Source organism: Solanum stenotomum, chromosome 9, assembly GCF_019186545.1.
Source record: "Solanum stenotomum isolate F172 chromosome 9, ASM1918654v1, whole genome shotgun sequence".
In the NCBI taxonomy this organism is placed as follows: domain Eukaryota; kingdom Viridiplantae; phylum Streptophyta; class Magnoliopsida; order Solanales; family Solanaceae; genus Solanum; species Solanum stenotomum.
The window spans coordinates 13,631,799-13,655,366 of NC_064290.1; the positions used below are offsets into that span (position 1 = coordinate 13,631,799).

Sequence of the window (23,568 nt, forward strand, 5' to 3'; positions counted from 1 at the left end):
GGCTAGTGAACCACTAATTGAATGATCCTACAAATTAAGTATTTACCATCTTCAAAAGAAAACAAAGAATGCTCCAAAGGGTAGATCAAAAATAATTTTTTTTTTAATTTCAACTTAATTAAAGCCACAAGATCTACATATCTTTATTTGAAAACCACAAGATTCTTTATTTTCTTTAACTCCGTACTCCCTCTATTCTTAACTGAATTTTCCCTTTTTGGAACTCTTTTCATTGTTCAAAATAATTGCATTGTTCAAAGTTCATAGTTATTTGAAATTTTTTCCTAATTTGTCCTTTCTTTTAATGAAGTTTTATATTTTTTCTAGAAGATAAATTGCACTACTTGCAAATGTATATTTATGATTTCACAAATGATAATAATAAAAAATGTTATTTAAATTATGTTCTTGAATGTTTTTTTCGTGTACTTGCGTCAGAACAAACCAATTGAATTAAATAGAGTGCGTATATAACTTATTGATGGAAATGGAACCCCCAAAAAATGAGGGGCTAAAGGCTTCACCCCAAAAGATGGTATGAGCCACCTAGTACCCACAATGGAGATGGCAAAGTTTCTAATAGCTAGAAATGAACATCTCTTCATTACAGTACTCATAATGAAGCTTCCTTTTGACAACAAGCTCATGAGTTCCTACATTGAATCAATCTCGACAAACCCAAACTACAACTCCTCAAATGAAGTTCATTCAACTCCCTCAGGATGACTCCATCTCACAGTTATTTACAAACAAATATATCATCACATTCTTTGTTAAACAATGTGAAGCTATGACAGTTATAAGTTTGTTACAAAAGTTAGTTATAACTAACTATAGTTAAGTTAAAATTAACTAGTCTAGTTAGTTAAATGATTGTAATTGCTACACTATATAGAGTGAAGCTTAGCATACATTGTATTACGTTTTTTTACTTTCATTCTGTAAATCTAATACACAACTTTACTTCTTCTTCTTCTTAAGCTTAGCTTTGTGAAGTTCACCATTGTTAGAGCTTTAACATTCTTATCCAGTCATAAGCCTCAAGTCAGAAATTCTGTGATTGAAATCCTGAACTCAGGATCGACTCGTCTTGTAGGTGTTGTTATTGACATGATGTGCACAAAAATGATAGACATGGCCAACGAATTTGGACTCCCGTCTTATGTTTTCTACACGTCGGGTGCTGCCATGCTTGGTCTTCAGCTTCATTTGCATAGTCTCAGGGATGATTTTAACCAAGATGTGACAGATTACATGGATGACTCTGAAGCAGAGCTTTCTATCACAACATATGTCAATCCATTTTCAGCTAAATGTTTGCCATCTATAGCTTTTGACAAGGATGGTGGTTCCACAATGTACCTTGTTATCTTTCTAGAAGGCTTCGAGAAGCTAAAGCTATTTTCGTAAACAGTTTCTTGGAATTTGAATCTCATGTTGTCAAAGCCCTCTCCCTTGATGAGAAAATCCCACTTGTATACCCAGTCGGATCCTTGTTAAACCTTGACAATGATCACAGTAACAATCAAGATTTGTCTCAACATCAAATTATAATAAACTGGTTAGATGATCAACCTGATTCATCAGTAGTGTACCTCTGCTTCGGAAGCTTGGGAAGTTTCAAATAAAGGAAATTGCATATGCTTTGGAGAAGAGCGGATGTCGGTTCTTGTGGTCCCTAAAGAACCCTTTAGCTAAAGATACATTTTTTCGAGCTGCTTATGAAAATCCAGAAAATGTTTTGCTTGAGGGGTTCTTGCAAAGAACGGAATTGACTGGAAAAGTGATAGGATGGGCACCCAAGGTGGCTATCTTGAGTCATGATGCTGTAGGAGGCTTTGTGTCACACTGTGGGTGGAATTCAACTTTAGAGAGCATTTGGTTCGGAGTACCAGTGGCAACTTGGCCAATATATGCAGAGCAACAAGCGAATGCATTTCAATTGGTAAAGGATTTAGGGATAGCAGTGGAGATTAATATGGATTATACGAAGGATCTGAGAGGGACCGAATCGAACGTTATAGAAAAAGCAGAGGAGATAGAGAAAGCAATAAAGCAGCTAATGGAGCCTGAAAATGAAATAAGGTTGAAAGTAAAGGATATGAAGGAGAAGAGCAGATTGGCGCTAAAAGAAGGTGGATCCTCCTACAACTCTGTTGGACATTTTATCGAACAGGTGATGGACAAACTAAGTAAGCATCACTAATTGAGAGTCTCTCTCAAATTGAGGCAATGACTATTGAATAACAATAAATTTTCTCATTTTAGTAATGTAATTCTCGTGTGAAACTTTTACAATGTATTTATATTTGTATAACTTACATAAATCCATAGGGTAAAAAGTAAATTACATCATATCTCTAATTTTTTTAAATTACAATAATCCCTTAAAATTTGTACCTTTCGGATTCATAGGTCACCATCCGGATACATTAATTCTAATACAAGAAAAAAATTTCTATTGCGCTGAAAAGGGAATAGAATCTGAAAATTAATTAAATCCCATAAATTATGCTTATGTTTCTTCTTACTCTCAATCATAAAAAGGCAAATCCTTATAGAACGAAGAAATTTAAAATTTCAAATTGCTCCCCCGTTCAACGAAGAAACGTTTTAGATTTGATTCAAAAACTTTTGTCAAAATTTTAGGTAAGCGAGGTGAGTTATGAAGGATACAAAAGTGATTAAATTGTTGTTGGACAAACGATATCCTTTTGAATCTTCAAGTTCATCGAAGATCCTTTCAATTTTGATTCAAGATTATCAAAAATTTTGAGATTCAAGATTCTTTCTTCTCCCAGTTCAGCGAAAATCCTTTCAATCTTGATTCAAAATTGTTGAAAATTTTGATATTCAAAATTCTTCTTCTAATTTATTGAAAATTCTTTCAATTTTGATTCAAAATTGTCGAAAAATTTGAGAAGATACATCATGAATATCTTTGCTACTTAGCATTTTACTATTTATGTATCTTGTTTAAATTGGTAAGTATTGTATTTATACTAGATACATTAAATAAATAATTGTTTCCCATAAGATGTTAGATTTGAGATCGATACATTACTGTGTGGTAGTTGCTATGTAATTGATACATTTAGTATAAATTCGAATTTACATATCATATCTAAAAAATTAGTGCATGATATATTACTATTTATATATCTCGTTTAAATTGATAAGTACTGTATTTATAATAGATACATTAAATAAGTAATTGTTGCCCATAAGATATTAGATTTGAGATCGATACATTACCGTGTGGTAATTGCTATGTAATTGATACATTTAGTATAAATTCGAATTTACGTATCATATCTAAAAAAATTAGTGCATGATACATTACTATTTATGTATCTCATTTAAATTGATAAGTATTATATTGTTTACCTTGAAAGATATGTATAACTTACATAATGTATCATTTTGTAGTTAATAATAATGTATCTGATACAATAAGGTTGTGAAAGAAGAATGTATGTAAACTGAAATAAAGTGTATCTAAAATGTATCACAATAAATAAGAATTAAATTATCAATTAGATACATGAACAAACACAAACCATTAAAGAAATTTGATTATGAAAAACACCAGAAAAAAGAGGAAAATATTAGACTGTATGAATTTTTGGTGAAATTGAAACTAATATTATTATGAGACAATGAGAAGATTAAATAATAATACAAGAATCCTAATCAGTTTCAATGAATGATTAGTTTTTAGATTCCATAACCAAATCAAATTATGATAAATTTACAAATATTATATTCTTTCTTTCAATCAAACATCCGAGGTGAGTTTTACTAACCAAAAATAAAGAAACCAAATACAAATACCAAACCCAACAATGATTTGGAAATAATAGAAAAACAAAACAACTACTAAACCAAAAAAAAGAAAAGGAAAAACACAAAATAAAAAGAAAATACAACAAAAAAGGCAAGAACTTCTACAAATAATATATTAATTATTACCAAATAATAACAATTACTACTACTTTTTTTCTTTCTAATTTACGTTTTAGTGCATATTTTATTTTATTATATATTTTGGAGTATTTTAAAAAATAGGTAAAAAATTCATAAATATCCTTTAAACTTTTTTGTCTAAAAATATCCTTAACCTACTTAAAAGAGATTGATTTTGAATTTCAAACACAAATGAGAAAATAAGTACCAAGATTCTGTGACTAAAATAAGGAGAGATTTGTGAAGTGAAATAAAGAAGGGATAAATGTTGGTTTTGGAAGTTAGGATTTATGTATCCAACATTTGGGGGTTTGGGAGTAAAATAAGGGATTTTGAAAATTTTTAGAACTGGTAGGGAATTATGGGAATTATGAAAAAGAGAGAGGGTGTATATAGGTAATTTTATCCTTTATTGTATGAGATATTGTGCTAAAGTTGAACCGAAAGAATCAAGTAAAAAGGCAATTCGAACACCTTGTTTGGATGGTTGTTACCTGTTGTATTGTTAGTTTAAATATAATATTTGTTTTGATTGTTTTATAAATTCTATTGTATCATACCGTTTAAATTCATCATTAGATAACGATAAAAAGACCATTTTATGTAACGACCGATTTGGTGTGATTGCATCTCACCTTAATATTTTCTTTTCATTTTGTCTTTATTTATTATTAATAATTATATTTCATGTTTTATTATCCTACTTTTTTATAGTAGCTCTACACTATATCTTATTTTTCTTGTAGATTTATCATTTATGTAACAGGGAGAATGATACAATCTATTTAAACAATATATTTATGAAAGCAGTACAATACAATACAACACAACATAATAAAGGAAGCAAAGTGGAAAGGGAAAATGAAGTGCTCATTATTCAGTTATTGCCCGTAACCTGCTCGATAAAATGCCCAACAGAGTTGTAGGAAGAACCACCTTCCTTTAGCGCCAATATGCTCTTCTCCTTCATGTCTTTCACTTTCAACCTTATTCCATTTTCAGGATCCATCAAATGCCTTATTGCTTTCTCTATCTCCTCCGCTTTTATAACATCTGTGTTGCTCCCCTTTATCTTATAATCCATCTTAATATCCGCTGCCATACACAAATCCTTTACCAATTGAAATGCATTTGCTTGCTGCTCTGAATACATTGGCCATGTTGCCATTGGCACACCGAACCAAATACTCTCCAAAATTGAATTCCAACCACAGTGCGACACAAATCCACCCACGGCATGATGAGACAAAATTTCTGCTTGGGGTGCCCATCCTATCACCATTCCAATCAGTGGCGGATCTATGCAGAGGTTTGGGGTGCCACGCCACCCCCGAACTTCGACGGAAACTCTATATATACATAAGTATATATATATAATATTTATATAAATATAAAGCGTGCCACCCACAGAACAAAATTGTCTTGTGGTGCCATGGTAGGAGGGCAACTTTAGAAGACTGATGTTGTGGGGCACTGGCACAATTTTTATTTAATCAAATATAAAATTAATTTAATCGATAAGTCTATTTGACACCCACAGACTCTAAATCCTGGATCCGCCACTGATTCCAATCCCTTTTGTTTTTTGCAAGAACCCCTCCGGCAATACATCTTCCAGGTTCTCGTACTCGCTTGGATACCATGAGTCTTTTGGTGGCGGCTTCCTTATAGACCACAAGAACAGGAACTCGCTGTCCTTTAGAGCCTGCGCAATTTCCTTCACTTGATCCTTGTTGAAACTTCCCGAGCTTCCAAAGCAGAGGAACACTACAGAGGATGAATTTTGCCTATCTAACCATTTGATAATTTCGTCGTGAGACGATTCTTCCTTATCACTAATGCCACTGTTGAGGTACAGCAATGGTCCTATTGGATAAACGGTTGGGATTTTCTCATCCAGAGAGAGAGATATCATAGCATGAGCTTCCAGCTCCTGAAATGTGTTCACCAAGATTCCTCTGGTTTCTCGATACCTTTTGGAAATATCAAGGAACATAGTGGAACCACCTTCCTTGTCCAAGAATATCAACGGCAAACATTTTGCCGGAAATGAATTTAAATACGAAGGTACATGGAGTTCTGATTCAGGGTCATCGTTATAATCGGTAACATCCGTGTTAAAATCATCTCTTAGGCTCTGCATATGAAAGTGAAGGCCAAGTATGGCTGCACTAGTCGTGTAGAAAACATAAGTTGGAACACCAAATTCATTGGCCACATCTATCATTGTGGTACACATCATGTCTACCACAAAACCGGATAGTGTGGCTGTTTTTGATTGCAGAATTTGAGCTACAACATGTCTGACCTGAGGTTTATGGCTTTCAATGAACCCAGAAAAGAAGGTATTGTTGTTGAGGAGTAGCAAAGCGGATTCGTCACGAGGGAGGTTTATGAATTTCAATCTTGATGAGCTGCAATTAGCATTTGAGGAAAGTGATCGGAGGTAAGGTTTGAGGTTCGAGTCGAGGTTCATGTTCATGACCAGGACAGTGATGGAGAGGTGTTTCTCTCTAGCTATAAGGAGTTTTGCCATCTCCACTGCGGGTACCAGATGACCCAATCCAGGAGATGGTATGATGACCAACTCTACGTTCTTGATTTCACTCATTTGCATCCCTTTGTTGGCTTCTTGGGATATTTGGAGGAGCAAATGCAATGTGAAATATGACAAAAAACAAACACTTGAGAAAATCTTTTTACTTTTTTTGAACTAGCAAACAAATTGAAAACTAATTACTACTGTATGTACTATGCAACTTATTGATGGAATGTGGGACCCCCAAGAAAATGAGGGGCTAAAGGCTTCACCCAAAAGCCACCCTGCTAGTCTATTGTAATTAATTGTAAGTTGGCACTTGGCAGCCAAGGCAATGACATCATTTACCATTAACTCTTGCTCCCCAAGTCTATTGGTCTTCACTCACCTAACACTAACATGTTTTTTAAATCAGCATCTTATAAAATGAGACAAATCAAGCTTCCAGTTATGAGCCATAACAAATTTCATACAAGCAACAAAACATGGAGCCAGTAAACAAGAAAACAGAGTTGGTTTTCATTCCTGTTCCTGGTATGGGCCACCTAGTACCCACACTTGAGATGGCAAAGGTTCTAATAGCTAGAGATGAACATCTCGTCATTACAGTCCTCGTAATCAAGCTGCCTTCTGACAACAAGCTCAGCTCCTATATTGAATCAGTCTCGACAAATCCAAACTACAACTCTCAAATGAAGTTCATTGAACTCCCTCAATATGAGTCCATCTTACAGTCAATCACAAACACAACTTTCATCACATTTTTATCCAGTCATAAGCCTCAAGTCAGAAATTCTGTGATTGAAATCTTGAATTCAGGATCAAATCGTCTTGCGGGCCTTGTTATTGACATGATGTGTACAGCAATGATAGACGTGGCAAATGAATTTGGCCTCCCGACTTATGTTTTCTACACGTCTGGTGCTGCCATGCTTGGTCTTCAGCTTCATTTGCAGACTCTCAGGGATGATTTTAACCAAGACGTGACAGAATACAAGGATGATCCAGAAGCAGAGCTTTCGGTGACAACGTATGGAAACCCATTTCCAGCTAAATGTTTGCCATCTATAGCCTTTGACAAGGATGGTGGTTCCACAATGTACCTTGATCTTTCTAAAAGGCTTCGAGAAGCTAAAGCTATTCTAGTCAACACTTTCTCCGAATTTGAATCTCATGCTGTCAAATCCCTCTCCATCGATGAGAAAATCCCACTTGTATACCCAGTCGGACCCTTGCTAAACCTTGATAACGATCACGGTAACAATCAAGATTCTTCTCAACATCAAACTATAATCAACTGGTTAGATGATCAACCCGATTCATCAGTAATGTACCTCTGCTTTGGAAGCTTAGGAAGTTTCAACGAGGAGCAAATAAAGGAAATTGCATATGCTTTGGAGAAGAGCGGATGTCGATTCTTGTGGTCCCTAAAGAAGCCTTTGGCTAAAGATACATTTTTTCCAGCTGCTTATGATGATCCAGAAGATGTATTGCCTGAGGGGTTCTTGCAAAGAACGGAAGCGATTGGGAAGGTGATAGGATGGGCACCCCAGGTGGCTATCTTGAGTCATGATGCTGTAGGAGGCTTTGTGTCACACTGTGGGTGGAATTCGACTTTAGAGAGCATTTGGTTCGGAGTACCACTGGCAACTTGGCCAATATATTCGGAGCAGCAAGCGAATGCATTTCAATTGGTGAAGGATTTAGAGATAGCAGTGGAGATTAAGATGGATTATAGGAAGGATCTCAGAGGGACTGAATCGAACGTTATAGTAAAGGCAGAGGAGATAGAGAAAGCAATAAAGCAGCTGATGGAACCTGAAAATGAAATAAGGTTGAAAGTGAAAGACATGAAGGAGAAGAGCAGATTGACGCTCAAAGAAGGTGGATCTTCCTACAACTCTGTTGGATATTTTATCGAACAGGTGATGGATATCACTAATTGAGAAACAATCTTAAACCGTGATATGACTACTGGAAAACAATAAATTTTCTTCTACAATTTGATTGGGTCTTCGAGACTCAGACCACTGCATTCTCATTTTAGTAATGTAATTTTCGTGTGAAATTTTTAGTGGAAGTATACTGTATTAAAACGCGTGGACGTGAGGCAAGCGCTTAAGCAAACTGGGTTAAAACATACACACACTTAAGTTCCATAGATCTTACAATAGTCGATATCGTCCTGATGGCTCCACACTCACCATCCTTGTGAGGTTGGTGGGTGATTCTATTACTATCATTTATACTTAAATAATAATGAGAACCACACCCAAAAGCTTGCTATTGAGATGAGAGGCGAAATAGCCTAAGACTATATAAACCCCACATCAGTACATTGCAATATTGATGTGGAACTCAAGTTCCATGCCTCACAATGGACCATGACACACGAAAAACTTCATACATCAAGGTTTATGAATTCATGTTACCATATACTCTCTCTATTTTATTTTATCTGGCTTGATTCGGAGTACGAGGGTCAAACTAATTAATGTTTGGTGTGTGATTTAGACATAAAATTTCTAATATTTTTGAAATAAAATTTTTATACATTTAGAAAATATTGTAAGCCACAATAGTTAACAATTCAAATATTTACAAAGTATTTGAAAAATTATGATCAACGAAAATATCTTTTGACTGGCCATCACAGATTGTAAGGCATGAACTGCCAATACTAACTTTAACTCATTAAGCACACTATAAATATGCAACAACAACAAACATCAACATAGAAAACTTTTGTGCCCTTGATCATAATGTATTTAAAAGTTTTGTTCTGAGTATCCAGTGAAAAACCTGTCATTGGTGAAGATCTTTTTGCGGAAAATCTTCAGGAAATGTTGCTGATGAAATCCTCGATCAGAAGTCGTAAAGAGGTATAAGATGATCCGCCTTCTTCCATGGCTTTTCTGCTCTTCTCTCGCATTTCCTTCACTCTTTTCCTCACTTCATTCTCTTCACCATTCGCCATAAGCTTCTGTATGGCGCCTTCAATTTCCTCAGCACTAACTATATCAACTGGATTTTTCCCCTCGAAGTCCTTGACATAGTCCATCCGAATCTCCACTGCCAATCCCAATTCCTTAACCAACAAAAACGCATTCATATGTTGTTCAGCATACAAGGGCCAAGCAGCAATAGGCACCCCACAACACACACTCTCCATTGCCGAATTCCATCCACAATGTGACACGAATACCCCCACCGCAGGATGTGAAAGTACAGTCACTTGTGGCGCCCATCCTACCACTTTCCCAATTCCTTTTGTCCTCTCCAAGAACCCTTCAGGCAGCACTTCCTCCGAATTGTCATAATTGCTTGGCATCTCTATTTTCCCCTTTGGTGGAGGCCTTCGTAAAGACCACAAGAACCGGTGCCCACTACGCTCTAACGCAATTGCTATCTCCTTTACCTGCTCAGGTTCAAAACTTCCCATGGTTCCAAAGCACAAGAACACTACAGATGAGTTTGGTTGATCATCTAACCACTCCACAATACTTTCTGTTTCCTGTTTTTTGTCATTATCATCTGAATTGAATACAGCATGAATCGGATAAACCGGAGGAGCAATTTTAGCATCAGACAATGACTGAAGAGCAAAAGGTTCAAGCTCCGCAAAGGTATTGATAACAATACCTTTCGTCTCTCTGAAACGACGAATTCCATCGTAGTACAAACTCGAGCTTGGTGTAATTGCTTTAGCTGGCTTAGGTAAAACTTTAGCAGGATACGGATTTTTAAATCCGAGAATCGACAATTCTTCATTAGACTCAGAATAATCAAACTTGGAGGTACTCCTCAGAGCTTCAAAATGAAAGGACAATGCAAGAAAAGCAGCAGCAGAAGTAAAGAAAATGTAACTAGGAACACAAAAATCATTTGCTACATCAATCATGGAAATGCAGAACATGTCAAGAACAAAGCCAGCAAGCCGAGTAGAGCCAAATTGGGAAGAACTGGAATTATTACTAGTAATGTTGTTAGTAACAAATTCACTTACCTTCTGTTTATGACCATCAATGAAATCGTATAAGAATCTGTCCTTGTTAGACAAAAGTTCAACAACTAGTTTTGGGTCTATTGAAACATCAATAAAGCGCAAGCGGGACAGAGACGGGAGTGATTGGAGATAAGATTGAACACCAAAATCGGCAGGATGTTTCATGATGAGAAGAGAAATGCATAGTCGTTCATTTGTAGCAAGAACGAGTTTGACGAATTCGACAGCGGAGGCGACGTGACCCAATCCCGGCGATGGAATGAAAACAAGCTCTGCTTTGGTCTCCATTTCTCTGTATTTGAGAGAGTAGAGGGGAATTTTGAAATTTATATTTGTACTACAATGTGTGAGGAATGAATGAAAGAAAATAGGTGGGTGAAGGTTGTTCACATATAAATTTGTACATAGGATAATTATACAAAACCTCCCTATGGTTTTTTTAAGTTAGGAAACATTCCTCAACTTTTGAACACGGTCATTTCTGTTAGCAAAATGTTTTTATTTCAAAAGATTAACCAAAATTAATTAAGAAGTATTTGTTGGAAAAATGGTAAAGTTGACAGTGTAGTATATGCCATTATTTTACCACTTGTCCTCTTCTTGACACTTGTCTCACGGTGGCATTTTGCATGTAATAGTTTGGACAAGTGCCATTTCTCCCTTCCTCTATAAATTCTCTTACTCCTTCATTAGAAAAATGTGTAGAGAAATACATTCTTACTTCATGATGTCCACATATATCCTACCTCTCATACCTCACTTGTAGGATTATAATGAGTATATTATAATTATTCAATTTATATATGTCAACTAAAAGTATAAGGTCTCTTAATGAAATTTGGCTTTAGGCCCCCAGACATACTCCCTCTATACTACAATAGTTGTCTACTGTTAATTTGACACATACCTTAAAAAATAATAAACAATGGTGGTGATATTACTATATTAACCTTTGAATATATTAAATTTAATGCTTTGAAAAATGTATTAGATATTGAATAGTAATTAATACCAAGTTAAAATAGACATTAAAAGATAAATTATCTCTTGATTTCCAAACTTGACAAGTATTGTTAGAAAACTATTTTTAGTATAATATATATATATAAAGCTGGAAATAAACACGTTGATGTGACATGCTTCAATGACCAGTATCACTATTTATCTTTTGTAACACCCCTTATTCGAAAACAGACCAACCAACAGATTTTCAGAAGTTGCAGGTGCAACCCACGGTTGCCATCCATGGACCGTAGGGTGACCCACGGTCCGTGGTTCACCACCTGCAGCCCCTCCCAGAAAAGGCCTAGAAAATTATTCTAAGTCCAGACCTACGCCAGGTCCTACGGACCGTAGGTCAGACCACGGTCCGTGGTCCAGGGCCTTAGGTCAGACCCTCAGACAAAAGTTTCTAAGGCATGACCCACAACCGGACCCACGGACCATGGTCCTGGTCTGTGGATCGAGACCCTAGATTCTAGTCCTAGAACCCCGTCGACAGTTGACCAGCACAGACCGTGGGTCAGTCCACGGACTGTCGATTGGTCCCGACATCTTTTAAGTCAGGGGTCTTTTGGTCTTTTTCCTATGCGTTGGACCCCTAAACTACGTCGCTTAATCCCTAAACTACGTGGTTTTGGCCAGTTTTAGCCTAGTAAACTAATTAGAATCTAACCTAATCAATTATTCACCATAATCAAGCGAAACTTAGAGCAAAATAGAGGAGAAAGTTGAGCAGCCCTAGGTCAAAAACGCAGCAAATTTTCATCAGTTCTAGCCCCGAAATCGAAATATTTCTCCGTAAAATTCATCACTAGGTATGTGGGATTTCACTAGTGGTTCCTTTCATCCATTAGGTCCCTAGATTTCAGTCAGAATCTTGATGCCCTTAATATCATCTAGACCTAGGGTTTCTTGAATATTAGAAATTGTTGGGTTTTAGCTGTTAGAATAATCCAAATCAGATTGTCATGATTTTAGTATCGTTTTGTGTAGATTATTTCATAAATTCAGAACCCTAGCTATGTAGCTTTTTTAGTTCATGAATTACACATGCTAGGTCAGTTATTACAGATATACATGTCTCAGATTTGAATGTTTCATTATTAGTACATTAATGTTGCATTTTCAGTCAACATGTCAGTATTTTGAGCTATCCAGTATTACAGAAATTCTATCATAAATTGTTAATTACAAAATCAATTGGGAGTAGCTTAATACCGAGTGAACTAGGGTGAGTCACCCTCAAGTCCCAGAACTACGTGCACTTGTAGGTTTACAAGTTCTCTCTGTGGGAATTACATTTTAGTGATCACGCCAGTCATGTCTCTATACCTCTAGTAGGGTATATTGGATCCTCTCGATGGGGCGTATACATCAGACTCCATATTTATCTCATGTAGTTTTATGTCGGTTATTAGAAGCTCCCTTACGGTCAAATTCTATTGCATAGACCATGTTATCAATTACAGTTAAATTTTAGTATCAACATGTTATAAACTTGGTCATTGCATTCAGTCATTTCACGTTCAGTATTCTCAGTTTAGTATCATGCTTATCTCTTATCATTGCTCAAATATATGCTTTGTTCAGCTTTATTCTATCCTGCATGCTCAGTACCTTTCAAGCACTGATGCACACTCTGCGCTACATCTTCTCGTGATGTAGGTTCAGGCCCTCAGCCTCCAGATCACGCATAGATCGGTTCCCGTTCTCCAGTTCAACAGCATCAGTGGTGAGTCCTCATTTCTTGAGGACAACATACATGTTTCCTTTGCTTTTAGTTTTAGTTCTAGTTTTTGCTCGATTTAGCGGGGGCATGTCCCAACATTTCTAGTCAGTTAGAGGCTATTTCAGACATAGTTAGTTTCAACTTTAGTATTTGAGTTTGACTTTTCAGTTGTTGTTAAACTCTCACTTTTCATATATTCAGACAGTATATGGGTATTCCCCATTTTTTCAGTTTATCTCATGTCTTATGCTTCCGCACAATATTTCTTTTAAGTATGCTTATTGTAATGCCGTAATTTTCCTATCTATAGAAAAAATCACTTTTTGAAATGTTCTAAGTATAAAACAATTTAAGAAAAATACTTAGAAAAGAATCGCCACTTAATTTTTTAAAGAAATTTAGAAAACTTATCATTTTCAAAGATTTAAACTGAAAAAATCATTTGAAAATATCAAAGAGGGTTCGGGGTTCAATTTACACTTCGAGAAGGATTTAAGCATTCGAAGTGTCCGCTAATTACATGCGGTTGACCTGCGACTTGACTAAAATATATTTTGAGTATTTTTTAGAAAAAATGATTTAACATAAGAATAATAATTTACAATATTTGGTTAACTTTGAGAAAAATAGTCAAATAAATGACACATTTTATTTCATTATTTTATTTTTTTAGAGAAAGAGATCCAAAATGAAACATTTGACTTGAAATGCAAGTGATTAGAATATTAATAAAACTAGATTAATTAGAATTTATTTAATTCATTTTGAAATAATAATTTAAACCAATTTGATAAATTAAAGCAGGAAAATCATTTTAAATTAATTGACTAACTATTTTTGAGAAAATGACTAAGTAAGTATATATATATTTTTTTAATTGATTGAAAAGGTTTTGACTAACATTTTTAAAGTTTATTTGAGAAAAATACTTTAACTTTTTAAAAAATAATAATTTTAAAGTGAATAAAATGTGATTAAATGAAAAGCATTAAAGAACATCTCTTTTAAGGACCAAATGTTTAACTTAATAAAATATTGACCAATATACTTGATTAATAAAATAAATGAACACAAAAACATGAAATATATTAAAATTAAACCAACACAAAGAAAATAACTCATCTTTTGGGGAATTCATTAAGTTAATTAGCAATTATAAAGTTAAAGTTAAACAACAAATAATAAATAATCACAATTAAATAATTAAAGAGTAAGGGATTGAATTTGGGCCTCCTTTTGGGCCAATTTCGCTGGAATTTTTGGGTTTTAATCCAATTCCCGTTTTTGTATACATATGATGTATATCAGTGTATATCGGATGTATACAACCCATTTTCTGCTTTCCGGGATCTGTACGTCAACTCTAATGACTTTTTCTTTGATTTCTCAAGGTTGGCTGACTCGATAAAAGAATTTCGGGCCTTCGTGGCTCATTTCGAATTGCAAAAGAGGAAGGAAAAAGCGTCCAAATGGGTGCGCGCCATAATAAAAATAGAAACGAATGAGTAATTGAACAATCCCCTAATAAATTAAAGAAATATATATGCTCATTAAAGAACCCAAGAATAATCAATTCATGCACTTGATAATCACAAACCAATCTAGACCCCATTTCTGTCAAAGAGCTAATACTTTAATGAAACCCAAATTTGTCCAACATCATACTGCATACTTAACCAAATCACAATCAATTAAGGGCACAAACTAACACATCTTAGGAGGAAAATCTAGACCCCATTTCTGTCAAAGAGCTAATACTTTAATGAAACCCAAATTTGTCCAACATCATACTGCATACTTAACCAAATCACAATCAATTAAGGGCACAAACTAACACATCTTAGGAGGAAAATCAATAGAAGGCCTGGTAAAAGTCTAATAAAAGTAGAGGTTAACAACAACTTAGAAGGAATAAAAATTGGAAATAGTTGAAAACAAGATCACTTAGTTATGAGTGAGGCAGAAGACATCATTCCAAATTAAAATGAAGCAATGTTACACTTTCCAGTAACCAAAGATACTAATGAAGAGGAAAAGGAAAGCTTTCAGGATAAATATAGTTGAAAGGAAATAAACATAGCATGATCAAATGATTAACTTGGGACGAAGATAAACACATTATTCTATGAAATAAGAACATAATTACGAACTAATATGCTTCTAGGCAAAAGGTGTTGATATTGTATCCAAAAGGAGAGATAATTGTGACAATTAATTAGGAATAGGATAGACCATTATAGAAAGCTTCTTAACTAGATGAATATATAATATAATATTAACTAAATGATGTAAAGAAAAGTCAACAGTGAACTACATGAATTAATTGCTAAACAAAATTGCACAAAGGGCATGAAAGCTATGGTGGAAAACTATCATTTTAGTGTATCTAGATATGGCTCTTAATATTCACAATTCATTTTTAAGAAATCAACAAACTACCAAGAAAGCTTCTAAATTAATAGGCAATCCAACTTGTAATTAAAGGAGAATTGAATAAAATAACCACAAATGAAGCAAGGATGAGTAAATTGACATGTGATAGTGAACTCAAAACATCAACCCCAAACTTCATCATTAACATATGGAAATCAAAGATAAATTTTTTTTTTAAAAAAAATAAAGGGGGCACAACTCATTGCAACATTGAACTAATACTTATATGTTTGCAACCTATCGAGACTTATTAAAGATGAAAGATGAAGATCATGTGCATCACAAATAGGTACGATAATAGTGATTTCTTTACCTAACATAGCAATTTAAAGGGACAAACATGTGACTTAACCAATCAAATATACAATAATTAAATTCACATGGCAAATAGGATCACTTATGATAAAGGAAAAAGAAAGGCTACTCCTAATTTTAGTGAAAAAACAAGGATTCAAATACTTTGCAACTTGATGGGTAATACGTACTTATAATGTATCAACGAAAAACATTGATGATTTAATGCAATAACACAATAAGAGATCCCATCATATTTTAGTATGCATCTCGGAGTTAAACAACCCACTAATAATTAACAGAACACTAACACAAGACTCAAGAGAGGATAAAACACATATGAAGGAAATTAACACAAACCTCATAAGGGCCAAGACAGGACCGTGGAAAGGCGTATACGCTACTTTAATACTCTATGGATTTCACATTTAAAACTGTAAATAGTAGACATCTTTCGACCAAAGTCTAAACAAAAAGGAGGTTTATACTCGACTCATACACAACATACTAAGCAGTAGGACAATCAAGAAGTTGTCAAATAGGGAAACAAACTGCTATGGCTAACCAACAATAGATGAAACAAACTTCAACTTCTATATTAACTAACTTTAAGATTCCCTCTTCGTTTTGGAAAACAAATGACACCAAGAGTAGAAAAATGAATGAAGCTCGAAGACAACGAAAACAAAAGATGACAGAGATTTCACCACATCCAGATAAGCAAATAAATAACGCAACAGATCCAAGCAAAGAATAAGAAGCAACGATACTAACTGCAAAATGGCGAAATTTGTAGTTCGATAGTTAGACTGAGCCATAACATCGCCCAAGAACACATGTATCACATTATTATCACCAACCAAGTAGCATCTAACGACAAACAACCACATAATAAAGACTTTCTGATATCGAAAACGTCACATTGAAAAAAGAGATAAAACTGATGATGTTATCGCGACAGGAGCATTTACCTTTCTCCGGGCAGCGACTAGGACAACAACGGGCTTGAGAACAGCTATTCTTCCACCGAAAATCCCAATACGAACAACAAATAAGAAATCTGGGCAGAATTAGAGCGACTACCTTTTCGGAATTTAGAATCAACGGACTAAATATGAAATTCTAAAGTGTAAAATGACTATTTGCCGAAAACTCAAACTCCAAAAAAAAAAACTTCCCATTCACTTGAGCGTAGATGGTTATTTATAGGGGGGAATTGAGCGATTTAGGGGGAAATTTGTTGGAAAATTCAAACAAAAATTTGAATTTCTTCTGCTATTTTTGAAGCAATAGTAAAGGGAATGGAAAAAAGCTGAATTTCGCGAAAAGGGGGAAAAGGGATGAAGTGATTGATGTTGAGGCTGCTAGGGTATGGGTTCTGCAGGGTAGTTGGACGAGATTTTCGGGTTTGCAACGCGATTTGCTCACTGGATTTTGGTTTTCACGTGAAAAAGAAGAATGCAATGTGCAGGGGTGGAGTCGTCTGGTTTGCTGGAGTTTTTGGGTTTCTTCTGGGTTGTACGCGTGAAGAAGAACACGTAGGGGTGGGTGTACTGTATTGTATCGTTGGAATGGGTTGAGTACGGTGTTGTATTGTTGTTGGAGAATGGCTTTGTTGATGGGTTTCTTTGGTATTGAAAATGGGTTGGGCCAGGTTTCTGTTGAAAGTAGTGGGCTGCTAGGATTGTTGGGGGAGTTTTTGGCCAAAAACATCCCTATACTATCCTCAAAACCTAATGTACATCCTTAAAGTATTCATGTAAACAAATAACATCCTTAAAGTTTCACAAAATTGGCAGGTTTCATCCTTCTGTTACTAACAACTTAAAATCTAACAGAAAACTCACATAATTTCACAATCACATAATCAAAAAGGAAAAAAAAAAAACACTCAAAGTGAAAGAAATATAGCATGGCAGAAAGTTATTCTCATGTATAGCTGTTTGTTTATTTTTCAAATCATCATATAATTAATTTGATATTAATGATGTCTCACAAAAAAATATTATTTTGTTTTATATTTAAAAATATTCTTTTTCCAATTTCTTTTTGACTTTAGATATTTATTACATTGGAACTAAATGTAATTATCACATATCCTTCTCAGAAAATATAATTATCACATGCATATTCAAGAACCCAACATAAAAATTTCCAACGGAATAATATCGAATCAAATTTCAAAAAAATGAATCAAATGGAATGAATTTTGATTTGGTTTTGATTTTTTCAAATTGAAAAAATTGAACCAAAATTTTCAAAATCGAACAAAACGAATGTCCACCAAAAAATCACTACAAAGATTATCAATTTCACTGTATCTAACTAATCTAAATTTCATTTTTTTAAATTGCATATGATTTTGAAGCTCCCGCTAGTTTTTTAACAGTGGAGCATTGAAAGGATGAGAGTTGTTAACTTTGAGAAATGTAAAGGATGTTTTTTGCTTACAAAAATATAATAAGGATGTAGTTTAAGTTAAAGGTATAGTACAAAGATGTTTTTTGCCAAAAAATTGGGTCACTTGAAATGGCCCAAAACTGATCTTAAACATGGGTTGGAATTAATATTAGAGGATGGTTGAGGATTGCAATTGTAGTCAATTAGAATTAAGAAATTAGCCAAATTGAATTTAATTGGTGAATTCGGCTAAATTTTAAATAAGGCGAATTAATATTTAATTAATTAATGAGCTTCTTAATCTTAGCGAAATAAAATAATCAACTCAATTACGAACTAATTAACTAAAAAAATATACACTATTGAATAATTAGACTAATTAACCAAATATTTAATTAAAAAAAATCTTTTTTTTTTAGATGATTTTTGAATATTTATAAAATGTACTAATTATATATAAAATTATGTAAAACATATATATTATCTAAAAATTATAAAAAGTGACAAAACTAGTTAGAATAACTTGCAAAATATATTATTTTTATTATTATTTATTTATTTTTGAAATTTTATAAAACTAATTATTTTAAATTGTTTGAAATTGAAGAAGCTCGATGATTAATCTATATTGTGGAGGTCCAAAATTGGGTATCAACACTTATGATATGCCAACAGGGTTAGCTTGTGGTCACTCGTGATCCTAGGTCCCGTGTTCGCGTCCTGGGGGTAGCTTCGGGGCGTGACATCTTTTTTCCTAGAATTTTGAGCTTTTTTCCTTATTTTCTATCCTCAAAATCTTGAAAAATAATACTCCCTCCGTTAACTTTTCTTGTCACTTATTCTTAAAATAGATTTTCATTTTTACTTGTCACTTTTGACATATCAAGACAAGACAATTATTTTTTCATGTTTTACCCTTAGCACTAAATACTTATTCAGTTATTCTCCAAATTATTTTCTAAGACTTAAACTAAACATCATTTAATAGAGATAATCTGGTAAAATACCTATATCAATAATTATTTTCTTAATGGGTATGTCAAGTCAAATAATGATAAGTAAAAGTAGGGGTGTTCACGGTTTGGATAAAAATCGATCCAAACCGAAAAATCGAATCAAACCGATAAAATAAAACCGATTTTATTTGGGTTTGGTTTTAGATTTTTGAAAACCAATAGTATTTGGTTTGGTTATGGTTTTATTAAAAAAACCCGAAGAAATAACCGAACCAAACCAATGAATTATATACAAATATTTTATTAATATACATACTTAATATATTATTTTTATAAACAATTTTAAAGATCTCATATATGTTTTCATTATAATTTCTTTATAATTTACTTATTGAAAGCAAAAATGTCCAAGGTGAAAATATTTATTTTATTTATTTCATGTATAAGAGTGTTAATGACAATTCTCTGTGGGACTGCAAATGTTAATGTCTCTTCCTTCTAAGCCAATATAGTGAATTTTAAAGCTTTAATCACAATAAATTCAATGATAGAAAGTTCAATAATTTCAGTCATTCTAACTTTTTTTTTTGTTTCGAATGGATTGTTGTCACTTTTTTCACATTTTGAAAGAATTTTTTCTTTTATTTTTATGTATGGTTAATAACCGAATAACCGAACCAAACCGAAACCGAAACCGATAAATGTATATTTTATTTAGTTTGGTTTGGTTTTGATAATTTTAAAACCGATTAAGTTGGTTTGGTTTTGGTTTTGATCAATAACCGATCCAAACCGACCCGTGAAAACCCCTAAGTAAAAGTGAACGGAAGGATATCTCTTTCCTTATTATGTCTGTTCATTATGTTTCCTTAGATTCTTCTCCTACTAAATACATTTCATATTAATTCAATTGTTGAGACATTTTTCAAATTAACTTAATTGTTCAATTTTCAAGACTACTTTTGGAATGTTTTTCCAATTTTATCCTTCATTAGTTAGTATTTGTATTAGTTATTAATAATTAATAAGGGTAAAAATGAAAAGTTAAGCCTAATTTATGTCTTAACCTTCTTTACTTAAAATACCTCAACAATTCAAAAAATGGAGGGAGTTTATATTTAATTCTTATTAATTCTGTCCAAAAAGTAGAATTTATGTTCGTTCATTCATGACTTAAAGATAGAATTAAATTGAAATAATGAGTCATTAAGTTATATACATGCCCTTTCGACTGCATAATGATCTTTTCATTTTCCAATGTTCAACATATAGTAGTATATATATTTCAAGATTATGTTTCAAGTTTTCAATAATTTAACTTTTTATTTAATCTATCAGGGCCGTCTTAACCCCTAGGCCATTAAAGTCATCGCTTGGGGCCCCTATTTAATTTTTTTTTTACTAATATATGTTTTTTTTAATTTTTTTTTTTATATGTATGAGTGTTATGATTTCTACTAAGGAAATTGCACATGAGATTAACATCGAACCTGAATTTCGTAAGAAACAATTTGATGAAAATATTGCTAACTAAATCACAAAGTCATATATATATATATGCTCACGTAGTAGATCAAGCTATTTTTCACTTCAAAATAGATTTGAACCAATTGAAGCATATGAAAATATTTTTGATTTTTTATTTAGTGGTAAAATACTGAGATCACTAGATGATGAGAACTTAAAAAATATTAGCTTAACCTTGAACTTTCTTTAACACATAATAGTTATTTTGATATTGATATTTTAAATTTATTTTATGAATTAAATGTGTTCAGAGAAATAATACAAGTAAAAGATAATGATTTAATGAAAACACTCAATCAAACGAAAAGTGTTGATTTTTTTCCAAATAACATAATGCTTATAGAATAATGTTATTTGTTCCTGTAACCGTTGTCTTAACCGAAAGTAGTTTTTCGAAACTAAAATTGATTAAATCTTATTTAAGATCAACAGTGTCTCAAGGGAGATTGAATGAATTAGCTATATTATCAATTGAAAAGAAAATATTAAAATAACTCGATTTTAAAACAATAGCTAATGACTTCGCATCTAAAAAAACTAGAAAAGTAAATTTTAAATAAAAATATATATGATGAAAAAAAATATTAGGGCCTCTTTCTATAGTTTCGCTTTACCCCAATCTTGTTAAGTCGGCCATGTCTATCGTATCTAAAAATCAAAAGAACTAATTGAGCAAATATCTTGATATGAGTAGTTTAAGATATATTATGAAGGCTTTGAAGAAGATAAGGCAACTCTTTGTTTTCTCAATCCATAAGACCTCGACTCTAGATAATTTCTTTCATTTCATAGTTCAAATAGTATTATATTCATATTTTAGTTTGACTTGAAAAATAAGGCTCTTGAATGAGGATTGACTTGTGAAAGTGAATATCGACAATGACTCAAACAATTTTACATTAATTTCGTGTTTTTGAGAAGTCTAGAAAGTAGGTGATAGAGCAGAAAAATAGAGCTAATTAAAAAGAACACAATGTCAAGAAGGCTAAGGCAGAAGATGTCAAAAAGAAATGACCTGTTGTATTACTTTTGTTTTTCTGAACATTTATGCAAAATCTTTTTAGTTTTGATTAATTCACAAAAATGATTTTAGTGTGTTGAAAGGGGGTGGGGTTGGGAGAGGAAGATATATTTATAGAAAATTTTCATGGATTTTTTGTTATCGAAAAAACAACTTTTTAGTTTTGATTAATTCACACAAATTATTTTAGTGTGTTAAAATGGGGAGGGGAGGGGAGGGGGAGGAAGATATATTTATAAAAAAAAAAATCATGAATTTTTTTATAAATCTGACTAATCAGAATTGTGGGTCATTTTCTTTTTAATTTCTCTTGAAAGTATTTTAAAATTTTAAGATAATCTAATGCAAGTTGTAAGCGTCTAAAGTTTCAATCCTGAAATACAGTAAACAGGAAAAGAAAAATAGCAAGCAAACAATAATATTTGTATTTGAATAAATGCGAAGGTTACAATCTTTATAAAATCTCTTAAAAAAGATGTGTAATCCCCTGATTTTTCTCTCCACAGATGTTCTTGATTTGGCGGAATACTTGCGGCTCAATACTTGGAGCGAAAATTTCTTTGTATGCGGAAGACTTGCAGATCACCAATGAAGAGCAACTATGTATTTCTGTGTGTATTTATGTGTGTATCTCTTTTGGTCTTATGAAGACCTCTTTATATAAGCTTGAGCTAGGACTTTAGGGGTATTTTGGTCCAAGCAATTTTGACCCCTGGGCCTGAAGAACCTGAGTTGGGCTCATCTTGTCAATTTAATGGACTGACCCAAATGTTATTTGGACTTGATTTAAGTCATATAATTCTGACATAAATATTAATCCGACTTTATTAACCAGTAATTTGACTTGGTCAACGTATCATGAATTTAAGATTTAATCCAAATTTAGTATGAATTTATCAATAAAACTTCACTGTCTACAAATGTCCCCTACTTCGAGGCTTGTTGGGATGCTCGATTTATCGAACTTGTAAAGACAAGCCTTGAAGTATTTGTGAAGCAAATGTTTTTTTTTTCGTAGTTGATTTTTCAAGAAACATTTGAAGCTTCATGAGAAATGACTATGCCGATATGTTGATGTCAACATTTACCAGAGTCTTCATGACAACATTCTCTAATTTGTAAGAGATCATTTGACTTTCGGTTGTTTTTCAACTCATTTTCGACTTGAAGTGTTTTGAGCTCATGAAGACTTATCGCATGACATTTCTTCATAGTTTGGTAATTTTATTTGGGTCATCAACTACAAAACGACCGCCAATTCGGTGAGCAAGGATTGCGTGTACAAGCTTGACTTGGTGACACAGAGCTTGTGATTTCGACGAAAATTTTAGGCGCTGCTTTCTTTGGGGTTGAATGTCCTGCCAGTTTTTTTTCTTTCTAAATCACTTGAATAAAACGCAAGGAATTCAAATTCTCATTGCGCGAGTCTATTCTCATTTGGGTTTTTTTTTTTTTTTTACTCCCCTTGTAGTTTCTTAGAAAACCTTACCATAATTTGGTTTCTATGAGATTTCCATAACTCGACTTCTTTGGAAAATTTTCATAATTTGATTCTTATGAAAACTTGCCATAATTTGGTTTCTATGGAATTTCCATAATTTGATTCCCATGGAAACTTACCATAATTTGGTTCCTAGGAAAAATTACCATAATTTTGTTTCAAATATGGTTTTTCCATAATTTGTAGGAACACAA

General features: G+C 33.2%; 3 protein-coding genes and 1 pseudogene across 3 annotated transcripts; 2 read left to right on the top strand and 2 right to left on the bottom strand.

Moving 5' to 3' along the window:
• Nucleotides 1–539: 539 nt before the first annotated feature.
• Nucleotides 540–2,206, top strand: LOC125877289 (UDP-glucose flavonoid 3-O-glucosyltransferase 6-like; annotated as a pseudogene).
• A 2,622-nt stretch (nucleotides 2,207–4,828) lies between these two features.
• On the bottom strand, nucleotides 4,829–6,577 carry LOC125876260 (UDP-glycosyltransferase 71E1-like). The gene is made up of 2 exons (XM_049557393.1): nucleotides 5,530–6,577; nucleotides 4,829–5,265 (listed from the first exon to the last, which is right to left on the bottom strand). The coding sequence occupies exons 1-2, from the start codon at nucleotides 6,575–6,577 to the stop codon at nucleotides 4,844–4,846; spliced, it is 1,470 nt and encodes a 489-aa protein (XP_049413350.1). The 3' UTR covers nucleotides 4,829–4,843.
• A 384-nt stretch (nucleotides 6,578–6,961) lies between these two features.
• On the top strand, nucleotides 6,962–8,783 carry LOC125876236 (UDP-glucose flavonoid 3-O-glucosyltransferase 6-like). Its single transcript, XM_049557363.1, has one exon. It carries the CDS (start codon nucleotides 6,991–6,993, stop codon nucleotides 8,449–8,451), a length of 1,461 nt encoding a protein of 486 aa, XP_049413320.1. The 5' UTR covers nucleotides 6,962–6,990; the 3' UTR covers nucleotides 8,452–8,783.
• A 304-nt stretch (nucleotides 8,784–9,087) lies between these two features.
• On the bottom strand, nucleotides 9,088–10,911 carry LOC125876238 (anthocyanidin 3-O-glucosyltransferase 6-like). The gene has a single exon (XM_049557371.1). It carries the CDS (start codon nucleotides 10,797–10,799, stop codon nucleotides 9,342–9,344), a length of 1,458 nt encoding a protein of 485 aa, XP_049413328.1. The 5' UTR covers nucleotides 10,800–10,911; the 3' UTR covers nucleotides 9,088–9,341.
• Between the last annotated feature and the right edge of the window lie 12,657 nt (nucleotides 10,912–23,568).

Excerpts from the sequence above, each read along its gene's own strand:
- LOC125876260 (XM_049557393.1), bottom strand. The coding sequence starts at position 6,577 with ATGAGTGAAATCAAGAACGTAGAGTTGGTCATCATACCATCTCCTGGA. Across the intron at positions 5,266-5,529 it reads AACAAAAGGGATTGGAATCA|ATCCGCCACTGATTGGAATG; the intron begins GTGGCGGATCCA and ends ACCTCTGCATAG.
- LOC125876236 (XM_049557363.1), top strand. The coding sequence starts at position 6,991 with ATGGAGCCAGTAAACAAGAAAACAGAGTTGGTTTTCATTCCTGTTCCT.
- LOC125876238 (XM_049557371.1), bottom strand. The coding sequence starts at position 10,799 with ATGGAGACCAAAGCAGAGCTTGTTTTCATTCCATCGCCGGGATTGGGT.